The 21,315-nt window shown below is 38.5% G+C and overlaps 1 protein-coding gene across 8 annotated transcripts in view; it reads right to left on the bottom strand.

Annotated features, from left to right (window-relative positions):
- EPB41L4A (erythrocyte membrane protein band 4.1 like 4A) overlaps nucleotides 1–21,315 on the bottom strand; it is a 268,976-nt gene that overhangs the window by 95,387 nt on the left and 152,274 nt on the right. For all 8 annotated transcript variants that reach the window (XM_067031457.1, XM_059062177.2, XM_067031456.1 and 5 more), the window contains 6 exons: nucleotides 19,693–19,771; nucleotides 9,416–9,513; nucleotides 8,109–8,229; nucleotides 5,456–5,543; nucleotides 3,101–3,189; nucleotides 2,481–2,544 (listed from right to left, as the gene is read on the bottom strand). In XM_067031457.1, the coding sequence (XP_066887558.1) occupies nucleotides 2,481–2,544; nucleotides 3,101–3,189; nucleotides 5,456–5,543; nucleotides 8,109–8,229; nucleotides 9,416–9,513; nucleotides 19,693–19,771 (539 nt within the window). The remainder of the gene's footprint in view (nucleotides 1–2,480; nucleotides 2,545–3,100; nucleotides 3,190–5,455; nucleotides 5,544–8,108; nucleotides 8,230–9,415; nucleotides 9,514–19,692; nucleotides 19,772–21,315) is intronic.

The following is a 21,315-nucleotide window of genomic DNA, read 5'->3' as shown; positions in this document are numbered from 1 at the left end:
ATTATGTGACCTGCTTTGGCACCTTACTAGAGACCACTTCCAGGAGCACACAGTGCCTCAGGCTGCACACAAACACACATCCATGCCTTCTCAGAGATGCTACAGCAAAGGGACTGAGCTGTGTGTGTAGGAAACCAGGCCACGCTGTGAAGACTGCCTTTTTAAAAAAAAAATCACATGCTGACATCAATTTTATTGTTGTTTTCGCTTAATAATGAAGAAATGTAAGAAGCTGAAAGTTCGAGTTAGCTGCAACTTTACCAAATATTTATCCCAAAGCAGCAGAAGACATTTTAAGGCACTGTAATAATAATGTACAAGGAGTTCACCAAAGGGCTTCATTCACAAAAATAACTTAGGTCTAAATGGAAAAATGACTTTGAATAATAGTAATGCTTCCATGAAAAGTCTTTTTCTTTTTCTCTTTTATATTTTTATTGAGGTATAACTGACATATAATCTTATATTAGTTTCAGGTATACAACATAATGATTTAATATTTGTATACAATGCAAAATGGTCACAATAAGTCAAGCTCTGTCATCTTACACAGTTACAGAAAAGTTTTCCTTCTTATGATGAGAACTTTTTAAGATCTACTCTCTTAGCAACTTTCAAATATACAATGTATTTTATCACTGAAAGTTTGTACCTTTTGACCCCCTTTATCCATTTTTACCAACCCCCCCAACAAATAATGAATTCTTTGAAAGGAGAATCTAATGTAATATGTACAAGTTTTACAGTGGCAATGATGACATTATTATTATTATTTTCTTTTGGAGTAGAGGAGTTGGAATTTGGCCACTGATTGATTTAATTTTAAGTTAAAAATAATTTTAGACTTAAAAATAACTTAAGTCTAAATAATTTTACTTAAATAATTTTAGATTTAAACTAATTTTAGTCTAAAAATAATTTTAGACTTATTCAGAATTCCTGAATACCTTTTTGTTTTGTTGATAGCTTCCCTTGCTGTGCCAAAACTTTTTAGATTGATGTAATCCCTTTGTTTATTTTGTTTTCATGCAAAGCCCTATCATGTTATTATCACTTTCTTTTTTGCTTTTGGCTGTGCAGCTTGTGGGATCTTAATCTTAGTTCCCTGATGAGGGATTGAACCCAGGCCCTCAGCAGTGAGAGAGCAGAGTCCTAACCACTAATCTGCCAGGGAATTCCTATTATCACGTTCTTATTAAAAACTTCAAATGTTATTTCCAAGTATTAAACAGACCTTACTCCTTGCATTATCAAGTCACATGAAACCAGCAGCAGGATAGCTGTTGAGAACTACTACAAGCTTTTTAGACTATTCATTCCTTTAAAAACCAGGAATTTCCCCTCCTTACAAGTTAAAACTCATGTCAAAAATCCAATTTTAGTTTCATCAATAATTGGCAGCATATCACACAGTTCTGGGAGGGATCACTGTATTTTTTCTAGACGAAGAACCAATAGCAGTATCAGGTTTTCTGATTTGGCAGCCCACCATCCCAGTACATCAGTTCACTGATCAGGCCACAAGTATTTACTGAGCTCCTGCTACATGTGGGGCACTAAGCCAGATACCAGGTTCCAACTGTGGCGGCAGCCACTTTGCTTCCTGTAGCCTAGCTTGTGGCTGCATCAGCAGATTTTGCTTATTCCTTTTTACAAGTATCTTATTAGAAAGTCAATTCAATACTATTCACTTAAGTTTTTTTTTCAGCATAAAGTTAGCATCAAGGAGACAGAAGGATGAATTCTCCTACGTCATATTTTCAACCGCGTATCCCATAAACATGAATTATAGGAATAGCACTTCAAGGGAGTATTATTTTCACAGGGAGATTAAAAGGAAGCTTTCACATCCTGTCTTCTTTTGCCCAATTTCCTAAAAGCTACCTGTCAATGCACGAGAGTACTCTGAGGCTCTGACAAACACTGTACCTGCTACCCAAACAGTCCTGGAGGTCACTGCCAACCTGCAGAATGGCAGTCAGCATTTCTGCACCCTTGGCTTACACTCTCCCTTGAAAGCATCCAGAATTTCCCATCTGGTTTATCTACCATGCTCAACCAGGGAAAGAACAGAAGTGCGACTCCCTACAGGTTGTTGTTCAATTGACTTCAGGACACGTTTTATCCTGCAGGTAGGCTGCACCCTTCTAATTACATGAATCTTACCTTCATAGACCATACTGAAGATCGAATTACACTAATAATGATAATCACATCCTATTCTCTCCTGTGCCCTAGAAAGGTTATATTTTTTTCCTTTGCTAAAACTGAAGTGGCATTTCTCCATTACCAACTCATTCATTTCTACTCATTTCCCCTTCCCTTCCTTGACAAGTTGTTCACATGAGTCAATTAACCTCCTTCCATGTGGCTGCAGCTGAAGAAAACATGGCGGTTTTACTTCACCGTGTCTTCTAAGTTATCAATGAGTAGACAAGACTTCCTGTCTCAGGGAAGCTAAGCACTAAACACAAACTTACATCTTTTCCCAGTACTCTGAGTTCAAACTGTGTCTCCTTGAAGTGAACCTTTGTAATCCGAGGCCTGAAAAGCAAAACAGATAGTGGGAAGTATTCAGTAGAAAAAGACTGGCTTATAGACTGCTACTCTGACTATAGAGAGTTCCCTGTACATACTTCATTCTGGACACCTTCTTGAACAAAACTCCATTCTCACTCTCCTGCGCTTCTCCAGTAAATGCAGACAAGCTTGGAGTTCCCAGGCCTTGGTGGTGCTGCCTTCCCAGACATAGGGTAGTGCTATGGGCTCCCCTATCTCTCTCAGATCCTTCCCCATTTAGAGTTAGAACTCAGAGGAGTTCTGGGCCCACAGCCTACCCTGGAATGGGTAGGAAATCCTACTACACACAGCTTCCATGGACAAGAGAGTTCAGAATCAAAATACCTGAAATTTACAGAGAAAAGATACACTGATATGCATTGGAAGAAAACTTATCCCCGATTTCACTCACTTACTTGTCAACCACTGGAAATGTACCTGTTTGCCTTTCCCCAACTCTTTCAATGACATGCAAGTCCCATAAGCCAAATACATACAGCATACAACTTTAATACCAACTCTGTCCTCAAGTTAAACTTACCAGAAATACTTCCCCACTTGTTTTTTATTCTTGTAGACAACAACACCAACCGGAGTTAATCCTAAGAAATACTCAGATTTGTTTTCTCCCTACAAAAACAAACATATGTTTATAACCATAAATTTGTTCATGTAAAAACTCTTTCTCAAACTGTAACTAGCTATACACACATAATCTGTTGCATAAATACTAGATCCGGTTTTTGAAAGACATCAGCTTAGAAAAGCTAGCTAAGCTATCATGGTAGCTAATGTGCTGCTCATTTTTTTCAAAGTTTTTAAGAAAATTTTTCTTGGTGCTTTCTAACTGGTCACCTCAATTTCATTAAGAGAAACTGGACTACCTACCAATCCAGCCACTGACTGATTCACCCTGTGTTGCTTCTACAGTGGTGTTCAACCCTGGCTGCACAGTAACTGGAATCGCTCATGCAGCTTAAAATGCTGATGCCTGGGTACCATCAAAACTAGTTAAATGAGAATCTGTAATGAAGGGGCCCAGGTATCAAAAACACATAAATGCTCCAGGTGATTCTCCTGTGCAGCCAAGAACTGACAACCACTGGCTGCCCTCAAGGGCCCCTTCCAAGGACTCATCTTGATCTTACTCTCTGATCGGGACAATCATGAGTCCTGGTTCACCACCACCGCCCCCAGAAACCTCAGGCAGCCACCTGAAGACATTCACATGGATTTTCTGAGGTCTCTAGCATGCTGCTTCCTATTTCCATTTGTGACTTTAAGACTGCTCCAAAATTTTAAAATACGATCTCTTCTGGTAGGTAAAGACTGAAAACCCTTCATTTCCGGGCCATAACAAATCCCAATTAAGAAAATGGGATTCTGAAATGAAAAGGTCACCAACAGAGTGGATACCAAGAACACACAGAGAATTGTGTTTGTATCCATCTTTTTTCTACCCTAAGGTCAAATAACAGCCTTCAAAGTCAAATTCCCAAGGAACATAAGATAACTAATATATTTTCAAAAAATATCAGCTGTTGCCCACTTTTAGTTCTAAAAATTCGATTTTAAAGGAATGTATGGAAGATTCTAACGAATTCGGTTCATTTGCCATAAATTACCACCTCCCACACAAAAAATATTTTTGAACTAGAATAAACATACAAATGCAGAGGCATTTTGCAGAAGACTCTCTCTTTATACAGTTCCTATAAAATATATTTTTTAAAAAACTGAAAACCTAACAAGATTAATGTGGCTAGAAGAAAAAAATAATAATTACTCCACAAAGTTTTATAAGTCTTTTTAAAGGACAGTAGTATGGAGCATTTAATGGTTTAATGAGATTAGACTGTAATTTATTAGGGAGCTACTACTTCTCCCAAATATGTAACTTTTATTGCCATATTAACAGTATAACCAGGGATGCTTCTAATTCTTTACAAATAATATGAGATGATTTGTTTTAGCAAACTCTGATGAGCAAAAGACATATTACAAAATGAATACATCAATGATCTGTTTGCATTACAGTAAGTCTTATCAGGGTTTCTTAAAAATTGAGTTCCAAAAAAACCCCAACTGAGTTCCATAATCCAAATGACAAACATTCAATCTACGTATAATCTTTAGCAATTCACTTCGTGTAAAGAATAAGACACCTGGTCCACTTTCTCAAATAATCAAATTTGTCTACTGGTAACTAAACCCTCATAAAATCAAAGACAATGACATTCCAATCTCACTGGTGTAGAATAACCAGTTGGTAACCTTATAGAAGTGGCTCAAAGTTGAAGACCTGGATCCTGAACACTCAGTACAGATTCAGTGTAAGTGCCCACTGACCATATTCCATAAGTTTTCATCAGCCACTGAAGAAAAACTGCAAAAATTATCCTATTTATGCAGTGGCAATAACTACAGTAGGCAGTAACCCTAATATTGACAGAACCTGCATATCCAACATAGAACCACCAACAGTTACACATATACTGTTGCCTAAAGTCTACGTTAGTAGGCAGGTGATTTTATGAATGTTTTTCAGCCATAAAATCTATTTTTTGGAAAATTCTCCTGTTTCCTGTCTAATATAATCAATTATAGACCAATTTAAAACTGTGTTGATGTTTAGCTAAGCCCTCTGGAGCTGTTATCCAGGTTGTGTTTTCAAGCCCAGTTAACTGTTTTTCTACACACGGAAATATAATCACAGACTTCTAAACTCATTAGGCTTTAATCCACGCAAGAGATTCTTTGCGATCAAAAACACAGATGAAGAAGTATCATCTGCTCCCTAAACAACAGGACTGCTGCTTTCCTTTGGGAGTTCCAGTGACTTTTTAAGAAAATGTCATCAGCTTAAAATACTTCGTGTTAATTAAATGTTACTCACATAGACAGGATGGAGGTCAACACCGTACATCTCCAGAGATTTAGCAGTCCTCAAGTAATTCAGCTCCGCTTCCGAAGGAGCCTGACCCCTACGCCCAGCATAAAAACAAAGAGCCTTACTTTACTGATGGCTACTACGCTCACAGGGAACAGAAGCCATTTTCACTATATTCACTGGAAAAATAAATCATCCTTTGTGCTAATGCAAACATAAGCCTTTGTATTTCAAGAAGACTCTTGCCTTCGTGTTGACAAAATTTTAATACTCTGAGGTGATACTTGTAAGTTCATTTCATTTACCAAATCTAGTTTTGCTCATTATAGCTGATCCCAGTAGTCCCACATATATTAAAAGCCTCAGTTTCAGAAACCCGCAAAGAGATTACTGAGCATATAAGCACTCAAATTAAAAAGCGTACCCTTTACAGACAGTAAAACATCTCTGTGTACCAGCAGCTCTCCACCGGGAGGCAAACAAAGGAGAGCAGTGTTGGACAGAAGAAGAGAATGGGCCCTCACCACCCAACTGGGGCTCATCAGCATCTCCTGAGCACATGTGTAGTCCTTTAGAAATTGTAAAAGTACTTGTCACTTTCTTAATACACAGTATAATAATCTTCCCAAAAGATTTTTATATTCTGTGACAATATACAGAAAACAGCATTACTCCTAAAGAGGGTAAGCATCTGCCAGGAATCTCCATGGATGACTGGAACTCTGTGTGTGTGTGTGCGCACGCCCGTGTGTGTGTGTGTGTGTGTGTGTGTGTGTGTGTGTGTGTGTGTGTGTGTGTGTGTGTGTGTGTGTATGGGGGGGGTGGGGAAAGATTTTTAATGGTTAACAAAAGGAGTCACAAATTTTTAAAAATTAAGAAATCCTGCTTCGATGCAATCCCATGTTTCAGCCATGGTACGCTGGAAAGCCCAGCAATATAACACTTTTGAAATCTATAAAGAAGAATGTTTACCACAAATTAGACACAAGAAAGCTACCAAACCTTGATCAAGCTTTAGTCTTTTAGAAATAACATGCATGCTGTCAACACCATGCCATAAAACAGATAAGGCCCTTTATCAAAACTCCTTGATAATTTCAAAACATAGGTGTACTTGGAAACTCCTAGCAGAATCAGTATTCTCAGAATGTGCCAAACACGGTGCCCTTCAAAATGTTACACCAGGTACTCTCTTAGCACCCACTTCAGTGAAACCTTAAAACAAAGGACTCTAGAACCAGGCTGGAGAGCATTCTGGGGCATGTTAATACAAGGTGGAAAGCCTAGTTTCTCTGATTGCAATTCAGCAACTGATTTCTGGTGCTACTCACTGAAACAGAACCTTTAGGCAAACATTTTTTGTTGACCAGATTAATTTTACACTTTTTTTCACCTTAACTATAATACATTTGAAAGAAACCAAGCAAATTCAAAGGGGAATGTTACGTAAGAGGCAATAAAGCAAAGTTAATCTGCATAGAGGATTTAACCAAAATAACTATAATTAAATTATAACTTCAATGCCGCAGGCCATTAATTGAAAATCCTACTAGTGGAGTGTGTTTATTTCTCAGAAGCGTATGTGGTGTTAACATAATACCCCTTCAGGCTCCGCACTGGCATCATGATCTCCAGATTCATTGCTAGAGACTGAATAGGGCTTTGCTTGTAACTGTGAAGAACTTACATACTTAAGACAGAGCAAATCCAGAATACATTAAGGCTTTTGTGGTAATAACATATATTTATAGTTTAAAAAAATAAATTTCACAAGGTACCGGTGACTGAAAAAAATAGAAGATTGCAAAATACAGTATGTACAGAATGATTTCATTGTAAAATCATACATACATAAATATATATAAAATAAATTTTCTCTATGGGAAATCATGCATAGAGAGAGGTCTGAAAGGCCATTAACCAAAAATATGTTGACTTTAGGTACTGGGATTTACTCTCTCTTTTACACTTTTTTTTTCCTTTATACTTTTTAAACTGTTTGAGTTTCCTATGTGCATTTTAGTGTTATAAGCAGTAAAAAAAATAAAATAAAATAAAAAACTTTGAAAAGAAAAAATGTTCAAGGCACAGATGAAGAATTTGTTAAGAAACTTTTCTTAAGCCTGTCAATAGCATAAAATGATGGTTGATGGGCGATGCAACATAAAGTGGGATTCTTTTTCTTCCAGCTTTATTGAGATATAACTGACATATAACATTATATAAGTTAAAGGTGTACAACATGTTGATCTGATACATTTATATACGGCAAAATGATCATCACTATAGCACAGCTAACACCTCCATCTCGTTACATAATGATCATTTCTTTTTTGTTGTGATAACATTTGAGATCTACTCTCTTAGCAACTTTCAAGTGTATGGATAGACCCTGAGGGCATAATGCTAAGTGAAGCAAGATAGATAAAGACAAATTCTTGTATAATACCACCTGTATGTGGCATCTAAAAAAGCCAACCTCATAAAAACAGAGACTAGAACAGTGGTTACCAGGGCCTGGGCGGGGGTAGGGAATGGGGCGGTGCGTTGCGAAATGGAGAGATGTCGGTCAAAGAATATAAACTTCTAGTTTCAAGATGAACTTCTGGGGCCCTAATGTACAACATGTTGATTATTGTTAATAAAATGTGATTCTTACATTAGAGTTTTATGAATCCTTTCTATAGCTTCTTCAAGTTCTTCCTTCTGATCAGGAACAAACCGGTACTCTGACACATATCCCGCAGTATGCTTATACGGATCATAATCTCCAAGTTCCGCTAAAAAAGAAAGAAACTGTAATTTTTTTCCATTTTAGAAAATATTCCTAAAAATACAGGAATAAAAGTATTCTTCTCATGCTTAAACATTTTCTTCAAATGCTTTATTAATAAATTTATATAAGATAACTAATTTTAGTTTAAAACAACTCTGATGAGAATATACAGATAGTATAAACAAAATCTTATCTTAAAAAGATAAAATTTTTGCTTTCTGCAAGACTATGATTATCATTTTCATTTAAGTTATTCTTACCAGTTTATATGAAGTAAAATGTTGTAAACAGAATTTAAAGTACATGTAATGGAAATGCTTGAGGTGAAAAACAACCATATCCTCTCTCAGACAATGACACCAAGAGATAAATCATGTGGTTCAAAACGTATTTGTCCCACATAATGGTCATGGAAATATAATACAATGCTGCACATAATCTCATTACAGTTTACACAAAGAAACTAAATGAAACCAGAGAGCTCACTATGTTATGCTTATAAAAATTCTCCCTATATTAATCCACCTTCCAAACCCAACCAGTTCCCCAGTTCATTTACGCAACATTTTTCCTAGAATATTTTTCCTAAACTATTTCGGGTAAGAATCACACAGGCAAGGAACATGCTGTCTCATCACCCCCATACCCTGCTTGATTCTTAGAAGGGGCTCAGTAAAAATATAAGTGGAAACAGCCGCAGCTTCAGCCTCCGACACGACAGTGCAACCTGGAGCTGCCCCCACGGCCGCCACATTGACGGCAAGAGCTGATGGACAATGGGTGCAGACTGTGGGCCACGCTCTAAACTGGCGATGGCACCTGCCCACGTCGGGTCATCACAACAGCCGCTTGGAGCAGTTGGATCTCTGAGGCAGAGCAGCTCAGAGGGATCAATCAGCTCAGGTGGAATGTAGAATAGAACAAATTTTCAGGCCTTCCACGGAATCAAGAATCAGTGCTATTCCTGTGACTAAAATTCCATGCAACCTACTACAAGGGATATGTAACCAACCGGCTTCACTTTTACCCCTTCTGAAGGCACACTGATTAAAACTTGAATTCTGACTAAATTCAATTTCTTTTTAGCAAAATGTCATTTGATAAGAAGAACTTTATAAACTTGCTTAAAAAGAAAAATTCAAACATTCTTCTCAAGAGCTCTGAAGCAAATTTGCTTAAGTGGAACCTACACTGGATGGCATACGCTCCCAGCTGAGCAGCAGTGTTGACGGGGCAGGGCAGCCGGCCCTGAAGGACATCTTGCTTCACCTGCAAGAAAAACTGATATCTAAAAGAGAAATGGAAAAGAGAGATTAATGACATCTTCCACTACCCTGACCTGTAGTTTCAGACCCTGAAACCCATCACCTTTAACGAAAATAAAGCCACTTTCTTCTCTTTTGTGAGGGGGCTGTTGCGTGAACAGGGACTATTTATACACACTGCAGAGGCAATCAGGGTAGTGGCTAAAGAGCACAGGCTCTCAAGTTAAACCAACTGGATTGCATCCCAGCTCCAGGATTCACGAGCTCTTGGCCTCGGGCAGTCGCTTCACATAACAGCCAGGCTCTTCAAGAGTAAAAGTGAGACCATGAAGTATCGACACCTCATCAGGTTGATGTGGAGGTTTCATACAAGCTAGTCTCACCATTCTCATCACTGCCACTGCCACTAACACTACAACATGTTCTCACTGGGATGAACAAATTACAAGGACCCAGCCAATATGCTATGTGTTATCAGGGTCTAAAATCATGGATACAGGACAGAAAGGTCATTATAATGTAATTCCATCAATCCTCCCCCTTATTAAGATGCTGCCCATTAACTGCGGCTTTGCTCATTCCATCTGCTAAAAGAAACCCTTGTATAGTAATAGTGCTACCGGGCTTCCCTGGTGGCGCAGTGGTTAAGAATCTACCTGCCAATGTAGGGGACATGGGTTCGAGCCCTGGTCCAGGAGGATCCCACATGCCGTGGAGCAAATAAGCCTGTGTGCCACAACTACTGAGCCCATGAGCCACAACTACTGAGCCTGCATGCCACAACTACTGAAGCCTGCGTGCTACAACTACTGAAGCCCACGCACCTAGATCCTGTGCTCCACAACAACAGAAACCACCACGATGAGAAGCCCGCGCACCACAACGAAGAGTAGCCTCCATTTACCACTACTAGAGAAAGCCCATGCACAGCAACGGAGACCCAACACAGCCACCATAAATAAATAAATAAATGAATGAATGAATGAATGAATAAATAAATACATAAATAATAGTGCTACCCACTGTTCTAAACATTGTAAATATAGTAATTCATTCCAAGTATTTTACAGACAATAACTTACTTAAGACTTTAAAATGAGGTTAGCACTGTTATTGTCTCTTTTGCAGATGAAAAAGCTAACAGACACAAAGAGATGAAAAAATTTGTACACGATCTCGCAACTAGTTAAGTAGCATAGCTAGAACTGGAACCCAGGCAATGTGACCCTAGCACTCTCTTAATCAGAATGTTATGCAACCTTAGCTAGCTTTCCCCCTACCCCTCCCATTCAGCCTTTCTGCCAGTGGGTGAAAGAGGTTTATGAACCAATACAATGAACCATCCATGCCATTCTCAGCCACCATCACTTATTCTCTCTCACTCACTCTCACTCTCACTCTCACTCTCTCTCTCTCTCTCTCTCTCGCTCTCTCTCTCTCTCTCTCTCTCTCTCTCTCTCTCTCTCTCTCTCGCTCTCTCACTCTCTCTCTCTCTGTCTCTCTGTCTCTCTCTCTCTCTCTCTCTCTCTCTCTCTCTCTCACACACACACACACACACAACAGGCTGTCTTTTGTGATTTCTCTTTCTTTGCAAGGTGACGCTTACTGTCATTGGGAATGGCAGGAAGAAAGCATAGGAAGTTAATTATAAAAATCAGCCGTGGTAAGTTTTTCTTCACCCAAGGCTCACAACCAAAGTTCTTACTGAATTTTAGATGCTACTCTGATTATTTCTAGAAGACTGATAATCAACTTTGTACCCACAGGCTTAAGTGAAAATCTGCCTAACACCTTGTGTTTCCCCACTACTCATTTAGCAAATGTCACCACGGTTCTCCAGACACATAAGCAAGGGAAACCCAGGACAATGTGTAACCCCTGGCACCCACGTTCAATCACTAAACCTGTTTTTTGGTGTCTATACACTTTCTTCCATCTCTTAGTCCAGGTCACTAACCACTGGGTTTCTAAAGCCTTCACTACCCTTGCCGCTAGCCCTACTTATCTCCCTTGCAAATGACCTTTCCAAGAGGTAACTAGGATAATGTCACTCCCTTGATTTAAAAACAAACAAACAAAACTTAATACACTTCCCTTTGCCTTCAGGACAAAGTTCAAGATCCCTAAGATAGCTTACAAGACTTGCTTATTTCTTGAGCCAAATCTTGCATTTCCAATGGCTCACCCACTCCTTAAGTTGCTTTCACTTTCCCAGCCCTACTAACTACTTTCCGTTCCCTGAATGCTCATCTTAGATATCAAGTCCATTTTGGTATAATCATCTGGGTTCCACTTGAAGAGGAGAAAAGCAGAGTAAAGTGACATTAGCAGAACTGAAATGCAAACATATAGAAACATTTCCCCAGAATTACTACTGCTTGCTGGAAACTTGTGTTTAGCTTCACTCCCTTCCTCTATTGTTAACTTGGAATCTCTTTTCCTAAAGTGTATTTTTTTGAGTAAATGGGCATATTTGTCTTTCTTCATTAAGACTTTTATAACATTTGACTGAATAGTAAAATCTTTTGCCAAAGAAAGAAACTGAGGGACCTAATCCCATAAGACTTTGCTTCAGAGAGAAAGGGAAAGAGAACCAAGAAGATGATTTCTCCTTGCTTTTACAAAGACAGAGGTGAAACAGAGAAAGACAAGCCGGTACAAAGAAAAAGGAACCAGACCCCACTGGTGACTGTATTCTCAGTACCTAGGGTTTAGCACACAGTAACTGCTCAGTAAATAGCTGTTGACTTGATGATAGATATATGAATGAACAGATAGACAGAAGAAAATGGAAAAAAATGAACATTCTTTGTTGTCTCTGAGAAATTCATGAAGAAAAAAAAGGACATCTGTTCAAACTTCCCTGGATAGCCTGCCATTTAAAGATACTAGAGATCTTTAAGTCATTCCATTAAAAAAAATAATCCACTAAAATCAAAGAAGACAAGTAAACTATTTTTAACTAATAATTTTATTAATTTTTATCCCAGCATCATATTAGTTTTGTATAAGACAAATCTATGATACAGTAAAATCATATTTTTATATGCTGAACATTTTATCTTATCTCAGGGCTTGTTTTTAACTATATATAACTTATTTTGTCCATTTATGGGACTTAGACTACAATTTTTTATTTAAATTACAGATTTAGAGTTCCTGAGTCTTTCCTTCTACATCATGCTGATTAAGGCTATGACTGCATGTGTGAGTCCTTGTTTATCTCTGGTTTTAACCCAATAAATCCCAGTTTGCCTAGGACAGTTCTAGCCTAAGTCTCTTACACATTCCCCATTATTAATAACTCTCTTCATCATTCTCCCAAGTGTTAGGGTTTGAACAATAAATTATATTGTAACCCTAGTTACATTGTACCCACACTGGGGGGAAAAAAATGTTGATTTAACATGATCCTCTTAATAAGGAAGCTTTCCAGAACACACTCCGGTACAAAGCAGAGGCCGCATTACTGACTATCTTTATATGTAAATTACCATACTGGTGTACATGCACTGTGACCCAAGCTAGATTATGAGCCCTGGGAGAGAAGCCCTCCATCTTGCACCCATCCTAACTCATCACAACAGTACAACCAGTACAGCACAAGAGAAGGGCCTGAAATACTGGCCTCACCATTTTGTGCTTATGTGATGTTCATAGAATAGAGCTGAACTGACACCCAGGATATACAAGCTGCTAAGGACCATAGACAATTTAGCAAGTGTCAGAGATGAGAAGAACAGGCAAAGGAGATTTGCTTAAAGAAGAGATGCTGTTCTTTCCAGAGCCCAAACAGGAGGTTCTCCTGAGACTTCTGGGGACCCAAGACAGCCAGGAAGGCTCATAGCAATGAAGGCTGAAGTGCACCTTTCAATGACTTGAGACCCTGGTGAGAAAACGGAAAGATATGAGGACAAGTAGAAGATTGATTTCTGGTGCCAGCAAAATGTGACACTGAGACATCTGAGAGGAGAGCACCTGCCTACAGGAAAGGCAGGACGGTTTTCTGCATCCAACAGAGAGGGATGCAGCCTGTGACAGGAGCCTAATCATTCTGGATGAAACTTAATGTGCAGAACAGAAGGAAATGTTAAAATAATAACATAGTACTGAACACTGTGGGGGAAATAGCATGTATGACTTAAGAAAAAGAAAAGCAAGAGAGAAAGCACCCACTGACTCTCAAGAGAAAATGACAAGGATTGGGAATAACATTTTTGCAGTTTAAAACTGATGATAAACATACAGGAGCAAAGAGTAGCAGTATCACCTTGAATTTATATAGTCCTTTAAAGATCACAATGTCTTTTGAATCCATACTGAAACGTGACCCACAGCTCAACTCTGATGTGTTGAGACCCATTAACTTCACTTAGAGAAGGAGACAGGGACACTGGAAGAGAATGTGTGACTGAAGGTCACTCAGCTCATTAAGAAGCTAAAACACACTAACCTTAACAAAGAGAAGGATATGGATTACCCAGTATAATAATAAACAATTGACGAGCTTAATGTCAATCCCCAACAAAGTACAATAAAATATTAAAAAACAAACACCTGTTTTCAGAAGCTAAAATGTATTCATCATGAAAAGTCATTTGGAACTAACATTATTCTCTTTTCAGAAAGAGTTAAAATTTCAGTGTCATCACACATAGGGTTGTCACCAAAGCAACAGGCAGACTTCACTCACGCAGACTCACTCGTTCTCCATCTTCTCTCTCTGGAGGACTGAAACCATAGCTCTCTTTTGGTCATTATAGAATCTCCTTGTCCTCAGTGCACTGGGCAACAATGCACCACACAGTATTGAACAGAGGGTGACTGAGTGAGTGAATTCTGTCTTTACGTACAAATTCAAGAAATGCAGGCTAGAGGGCAGTAGTAGAATATTCTGATTAATGGATTGACTTTAACCTGGAAGACCTATCCTCAGGGCTCCAAGTTGGTCTTTTCCTCCCTAATTTTTTAGTCAGTAATTTGAAAATATAAGATAATCATTATTTCTATTTTAACTACCCCCACCATCTACTGAACACTTCATTTTTGCATTATGGTAAGTACTTTGCATGTATTATCTTATATATTCCTCCCATCATCTTTTATTAATTTATTTATTTATTTTTGGCTGTGTTGGATCTTCGTTGCTGCATGCGGGCATTCCCTAGTTGCAGCGAGCAGGGGCTACTCTTCCTTGCAGTGCGTGGGTTCTAGGCATGAGGACTTCAGTAGTTGTGCCTCACGGGCTCTAGAGCACAGGCTCAGTAGTTGTGGCGCATGGGCTTAGTTGCTCCGAGGCATGCGGGATCTTCCCGGACCAGGGCTCGAACCCGTGTCCCTTGCATTGGCAGGCAGATTCTTAACCACTGCACCACCTGGGAAGTCCCCCATCATCTTTTTGAAGAAATACTATAATACCATTTTACAGATGAGAAAACTGAGACTTTAAAAGGTTATGTAATCTTCTCAAGATAACATAACCAGTGAGTGGCAGAGCAAGGCTGCAAAACCCAGCCTATCTGCCTCCAAAGGCTGCCTTCTTAACGAATATGTGCATTATGCTTATCGAATCTGCAGAAGATAGCTATGAATGACACATAATACACGGAAGGCTGTCATAATATTTTGAATCAGAATTGAAAATAAGTTTAACAGATGTCATGAGGACACAAATTATTTTAAAAACTGATAAAGAGAAAAGAGATTAGATTTATTTCGCATAAACCTAGAAAGAAAACCTAGTGCTGATGACAGAAGTTCCAGAGATCTTTTATTTCTTACTAACTTCCAACTGCTTTGTGAAGCAGTAAGGTTTCCTCTCTTTAAAATGTTTAAGAAGCTGGCTAAAATTTCAGGAACTTTTTTATAAAAATGGAGGGTAGGAGGGCTTCCCTGGTGGCGCAGTAGTTGAGAGTCCGCCTGCCGATGCAGGGGACACAGGTTCGTGCCCCGGTCCGGGAGGATCCCACGTGCCGTGGGGCGGCTGGGCCCATGAGCCATGGCCGCTGAGCCTGCGCGTCCAGAGCCTGTGCTCCGCAATGGGAGAGGCCACAACAGTGAGAGGCCCGCATACCGCCAAAAAAAAAAAAAAAAAAAAAAAAGGAGGGTAGGATATATGACCTCAGAGAACATTTTAGACCACATAGCAGGTACTCCAAGTTGAAACAGTTCTATTAGCTTATATTTTTCATAGTCTGGAGCCTTATTTTTTAATGTATCCCATTCATCTAAAAAATTTTCCCCCTAGATACAATGTCCTTCTGGAATACGTCATCTAGCATGATAATTTATCTACATGAGAAGATTCAATGCAGCATCACATATAATTTTAAAGGAAAAAGGAAATAAGCTGGGTAGTCATCCACAAGGGCAGGAGTAAAACAAATGGGTTAGATGGTGAAAGAGGTCTGTAACCGTATGTATGAAATTGTGTGACTTTCAAAAAAAAACTATACATAGAAGAATAAGTAAAAGCATGTTTAGGGGCTTCCCTGGTGGTGATCCAGTAGTTAAGACTCTGTGCTTCCAATGCAGGGGGCGCAGGTTTGATCCCTGGCTATCCCACATGCACGCGGCCAAAAAAAAAAAAAAAAAAAAAAAAAGGGGGAGCTGTGTTTGACTCTGTACTATATTTTGTCCTTTAACTGTTCTTAGATGGAATCACCACAATAAAAATAATTATTTTTTTAAAAAAAAGCATGTTTATTTGTGATGACCTAAAGCGGTGGGATAGGGAGGGTGGGAGTGAGGCTCAAGAGGGAGGGGATATGGGGATATATGTATACATATAGCTGACTCACTTTGTTGTACAGCAAAAACCAACATAACATTGTAAAGCAATTATACTTCAATACAGAAAAAATAAATAAAATAATAAAATAAAACTAAGGGAAGAAAAACATGTTTACTATAGCTTTATTTTTCATATCAAAAAATTACAAACTATGTATAAAATACATGCAATAAGAACCTACTGTATAACACAGGGATCTATATTCAATATCTTGTAATAACCTATGACAGAAAAGAATCCAAAAAAGAATATATATGTGTATGTATAATGAATCATTTTGCTGTACACTTGAAACTCTGTAAAACAACTATACTTCAATTTTTTAAATTAAATTTCATAAAAAAGAAATAGAAGAGAGAAAGTGAAGGAAAAAAATTACAAACAACCTAAGAGCCAGTACAGAGAAGGTTGGAACAATTTTCCAACGAACTGAAGTAAGATAAATGTTCGACTTGAAAATGCTGGTCTAAGTATGCTTTTCCTTTAGTAGCTTATTTTGGTGGATTCTGTCTTTTGGTTTCAGTTTTTGCTTTTGCCAAAATTATCTCATGTAATTGACTCCCTTCCCTTTTTAAGGTTCATTATGCCTAACCATTTAAGTTAGCATATTCATGCAAATCAATGATTTTATCTCTAGGATATACTAAGAGTCAGTATACAATAAAATCACATTAAATGCTCATTTAACTTACTTAAGTTCAACTCTATGCTTTGTACAATAAAAACAAATTATTACAGATCATGGCCACTAACTGTAAGCCAACAATATCATCTGGTTCTTTACATGAAATGGTCTAAAACTTGAGGGAAATAAGGTTGTATTCAATATATTGTGGGGTTGTAGATTACACACAAATCCATATATTCTGCTAATGAGCTGTTAGATTCTAAAGGGAAATTTCTCTTCATCAGTATTTGGTAAACAGATGTGAAGTAATGCATTATAAAACACTGCTCTTTTCCCCCCTTCTTAGTACTAAATCAAGTATCTTTTGGAATCTAACTCTCATTTAAGATGTAACTCACTGGGGGACTTCCCTGGTGGCGTAGTGGTTAAGAATCTGCCTGCCAGTGCAGGGGACATGGGTTCGATCTCCGGTCCGGGAAGATCCCACATGCCGCGGAGCAGCAAAGCCCATGTGCCACAACTACTGAGCCTGCACTCTAGGGCCAGCGTGTCGTAACTACTGAGCCCGAGTGCTGCAACTACTGAAGCCCACGTACCTAGAGCCCATGTTCCACAACAAGAGAAGCCACCACAATGAGAAGCCCATGCACCGCAATGAAGAATAGCCCCCGCTCGCCACAACTAGAGAAAGCCCGCACGCAGCAACGAAGAACCAATGCAGCCAAAAAAAAAAAGACGTAACTCACTGAACCACCAGAGCAAAGAGAGAACAAAATAATAAGTGCTAGCATTTATCAAGCACTTAACTATCAGCCGAAACAGCCAACTTATAAGAGCTTTACAAACATTCCATTTAATGCTTACAAAAACCTTACGAGACAGGTACATCTCCAATATTACAGGTGAGGAAATTGAGCACAGAGAGGTTACTGATAACATCAAAATGAAGAACTTTCCTTGTATATATATGTTTTGTTTTGTTTTGTTTTTTTGCGGTACGTGGGCCTCTCACTGCTGTGGCCTCTCCCGTTGCGGAGCACAGGCTTCAGATGCGCAGGCCCAGCAGCCATGGCTCACGGGCCCAGCCGCTCCACAGCACGTGGGATCCTCCCAGACCGGGGCACGAACTGGTGTCCCCTGCATCGGCAGGCGGACTCAACCACTGCGCCACCAGGGAAGCCCAACTTGTATTTTCATAAAATGTTGTGCCCTGTAATTACCTAATGAGTTACAGATATAAATGTGCATTTATACCACTTGGACTCAGTTTCCCCATAAACCCTCAACTCAGAAATCCCCCTTGAATGCAAAGACTCTTCATGAAATTCTACTGTAAACATGACCCCTCGCCTCAACCTCTCCTCAACACAGTGCCCCTTCTCCCATAGAGGTGTGCTCGGAGAAACCCTGGAGAAGCAGCCCTGCCTTTGCAAGTGCTCGCTAACAACATGGTGATGGGAGACGCAAAGCAGATGTCAGCACAGTTCTACCAATGAGGCCTAATTACAGCACTTCAGAGCGGAAGAGAAAAGGTCTGATTAGCTGACGCTCTTCTCACTCTTCTATGTGCAGTGCAGAATCAAGACAAAAGGAAGTCTAAGGAAAAAGATGAAAGGATAGAATAGAAACAAGACTATAGACTGTCTTAGTTATCAAGGAGATGATTTCCAATTTTCTGAGCAATGCATTAGGCTTTACTCAAGCCAATGATGGGTTCACTAGGAAAACGGACCATTTACAGTTAAGTTAGGGAAAACGCTTCTGTTTTTGCTACCACATGCAGGCAGGTCACTAGTGGAATAAGTGAAAACATAATGCTATTGTCTGCTCTTTATAAGCCATTTTCAAATGCTGGTGTGGGCTGCTTTAACAATGTAATCAATACCAATCAGAAATTCTGTCTTAACTGAAGTAAGATATTTGATGACAAAGGTAAAGTAATGCATTAAAAAACACTGGGTTTGTTCTCTCCCTTAATACTAAAAGCAATTATCTTTTCATTTTCCAGAGAGATGAATGAAATCCCTGGACAGCTGATATTTAAGCTACAACAATTAAAGAGAAGTGAGTGGCTCTTCAAGTTTATAATTATGTATGCAAACTCAGCATCAAAATATTGTTCCTACATGAATGAATTTATTCATGAAACAGAAACAGACTCACAGACATAGAGAACAGACTTATGGTTGCCAAGGGGGAGGTGGGGTGGAGGAGTGAGGGATTGGGAGTTTGGAATTAGCAGATGCAAACTATTATATATAGAATGGATAAACAACAAGGTCCTACTGTATAGCACAGGGAACTATATTCAATATCCTGTAACAAACCATGGGAAAAGAATATGAAAAAGAATATATATGTATATGTATAAATGAATCACTTTGCTGTACAGCAGAAACTAACAAAACATTGTAAATCAACTGTACTTCTATAAAATAAATTTTAAAATATATATATCCTCCATTTACGCAGTTCAGATGGCTACGTTTACAGGACTACAAAGACTGAATGCATCCTTCACAGTAACAATACAGAAATATCCCATCACAGCAGATGCAGAATCTATTATCATATCACCCAGGTCCATTCCATTGTTCAAACACTTCTATCGTCAGACACTGAACTGCCTCACGTAATGCTAGTTTAAATTTAATTCTCATAGGAGTCCCATTACAAAATGCCTGCAGATACCCATCCAAATATTTGACCCCAGTTTGTTTTAAATAAAGCCTTTTGTATATGTCATACATGTACGGATCAAAAGCAAAGTCAGTACTATACCTGGTTATTTCTTCTTTAAGCTTACATGGATCTTCGGCATAGAATTTAATACCAAAATACAAAGTATATGGAGGTCCAGCTAAAAATAAGAAATAGAAATTAAATTTCACATTATAAATTAGTCAAAGTAGTAGTGTAATATTATACAACTACTAAAGATTACACTCACTAAAAATATTTGCAAACCATATACTGGATAAGGGGTTAATATACAAAATATATGAGGAACTTATACAACTCAATAGCAAAAAACAACCCAATTAAAATAATGGAACCTAAATAAACATTTTTCCAAAGAAGACATTCAAATGGCCAAAAGATACATGAAAAGATATTCAACATGGCTAATCATCAGAAAAATGCAAATCAAAACCACAGTGAGATGCCAACCTCACACCTACAAGAAGGGCTATTGTCAAAAAGACAAAAGTGTTGGTGAGGATGTGGAGAAAGGGGAAGCCTTGTGCACTGTTGGTGGGATGGAAATTGATCAAACCATTAGGGAAAACAGTATGCAAGTTCCTCAGAAAGTTAAAAACAGAGCTACCATATGAGCCAACAATCCCACTACTGGTATTTATCCAAAGGAAATGAAATCAGGATCTCCAAGAGATGTATGCACCCCCATTTTCACTGCAACATTATTTACAAAAGCCAAGACATGGAAACAACCTATCAGTAGATGAATGCGCACAAAGAAATTGGATATACATACACAATGTAATATTATTCAGCCATGAAAAGGAGGAAATCCTCCCATTTGTGACAACATGGATGAACCTGGAGAACATTAAGCTATGTGCAACAAGCCAGACACAAAAAACAAATACTGCCTGATCTCACTTATATGTGGAATCTAAAACAGTCATATGTCTAAGTGCAGAGAGTAGAATGGTGGCTGCCCGGGGCCAGGAGGAGGGAGACATGGGAAGCTGTTAGTCAAACAGTAAAAAGTGTCAGTTATGCAAGATGAATGAGTTCTGGGGATTTAATGTAGAATTGGGGGACAATAGTTAACTATTGTATAATACTACTGTATTACATACTTGAAATTGGCTAAGAGGATAGATCTTAATTTAAATCTTCTCACCCCACGCCCACCCCAGTAACTATGCCGAGGTGACAGATAAATTATTTGGCTTGATGTGGTGCTCTTTTCACAATGTATACATCTGTCAAAACATCAAGGTGTACACCTTAATATATACAAATTTTTTATGTCAAAGATACCTCAACAAAGTTGTTTAAAAAATTACACTCACCAAGAATTTCTAAAGACAGAAAACGCAAAATGAAAAAACAAGAGTTCAGAATCGGGCAATAGTCAGGCTTCAACTATGTAGTTATCTATGTAGTATGGGTCTATGTGTTCATAAACACAAGAAAAAAGACAGGACCAAATACATTAGAAAATTGCCAGTTCTTCTCATCTCTGGTTAGTGAGATAAGCACAAGTTTTATTTATTTCTAATCTTTCCATTTTTCACATTTTCTGCAACATATGTATTTTTCATAATGAAGAAAGACTACTGATAAACAAAATGAATAGTTTTAAAAACCACCCTCCTACCACTAGCTATTGCAAAAAGTACCCCCCAAAATCTGCAAAATGGTGGAAACAAT

Source organism: Kogia breviceps, chromosome 4, assembly GCF_026419965.1.
Source record: "Kogia breviceps isolate mKogBre1 chromosome 4, mKogBre1 haplotype 1, whole genome shotgun sequence".
NCBI lineage: Eukaryota > Metazoa > Chordata > Mammalia > Artiodactyla > Physeteridae > Kogia > Kogia breviceps.
This window is presented reverse-complemented; position numbering and strand designations above follow the sequence as displayed.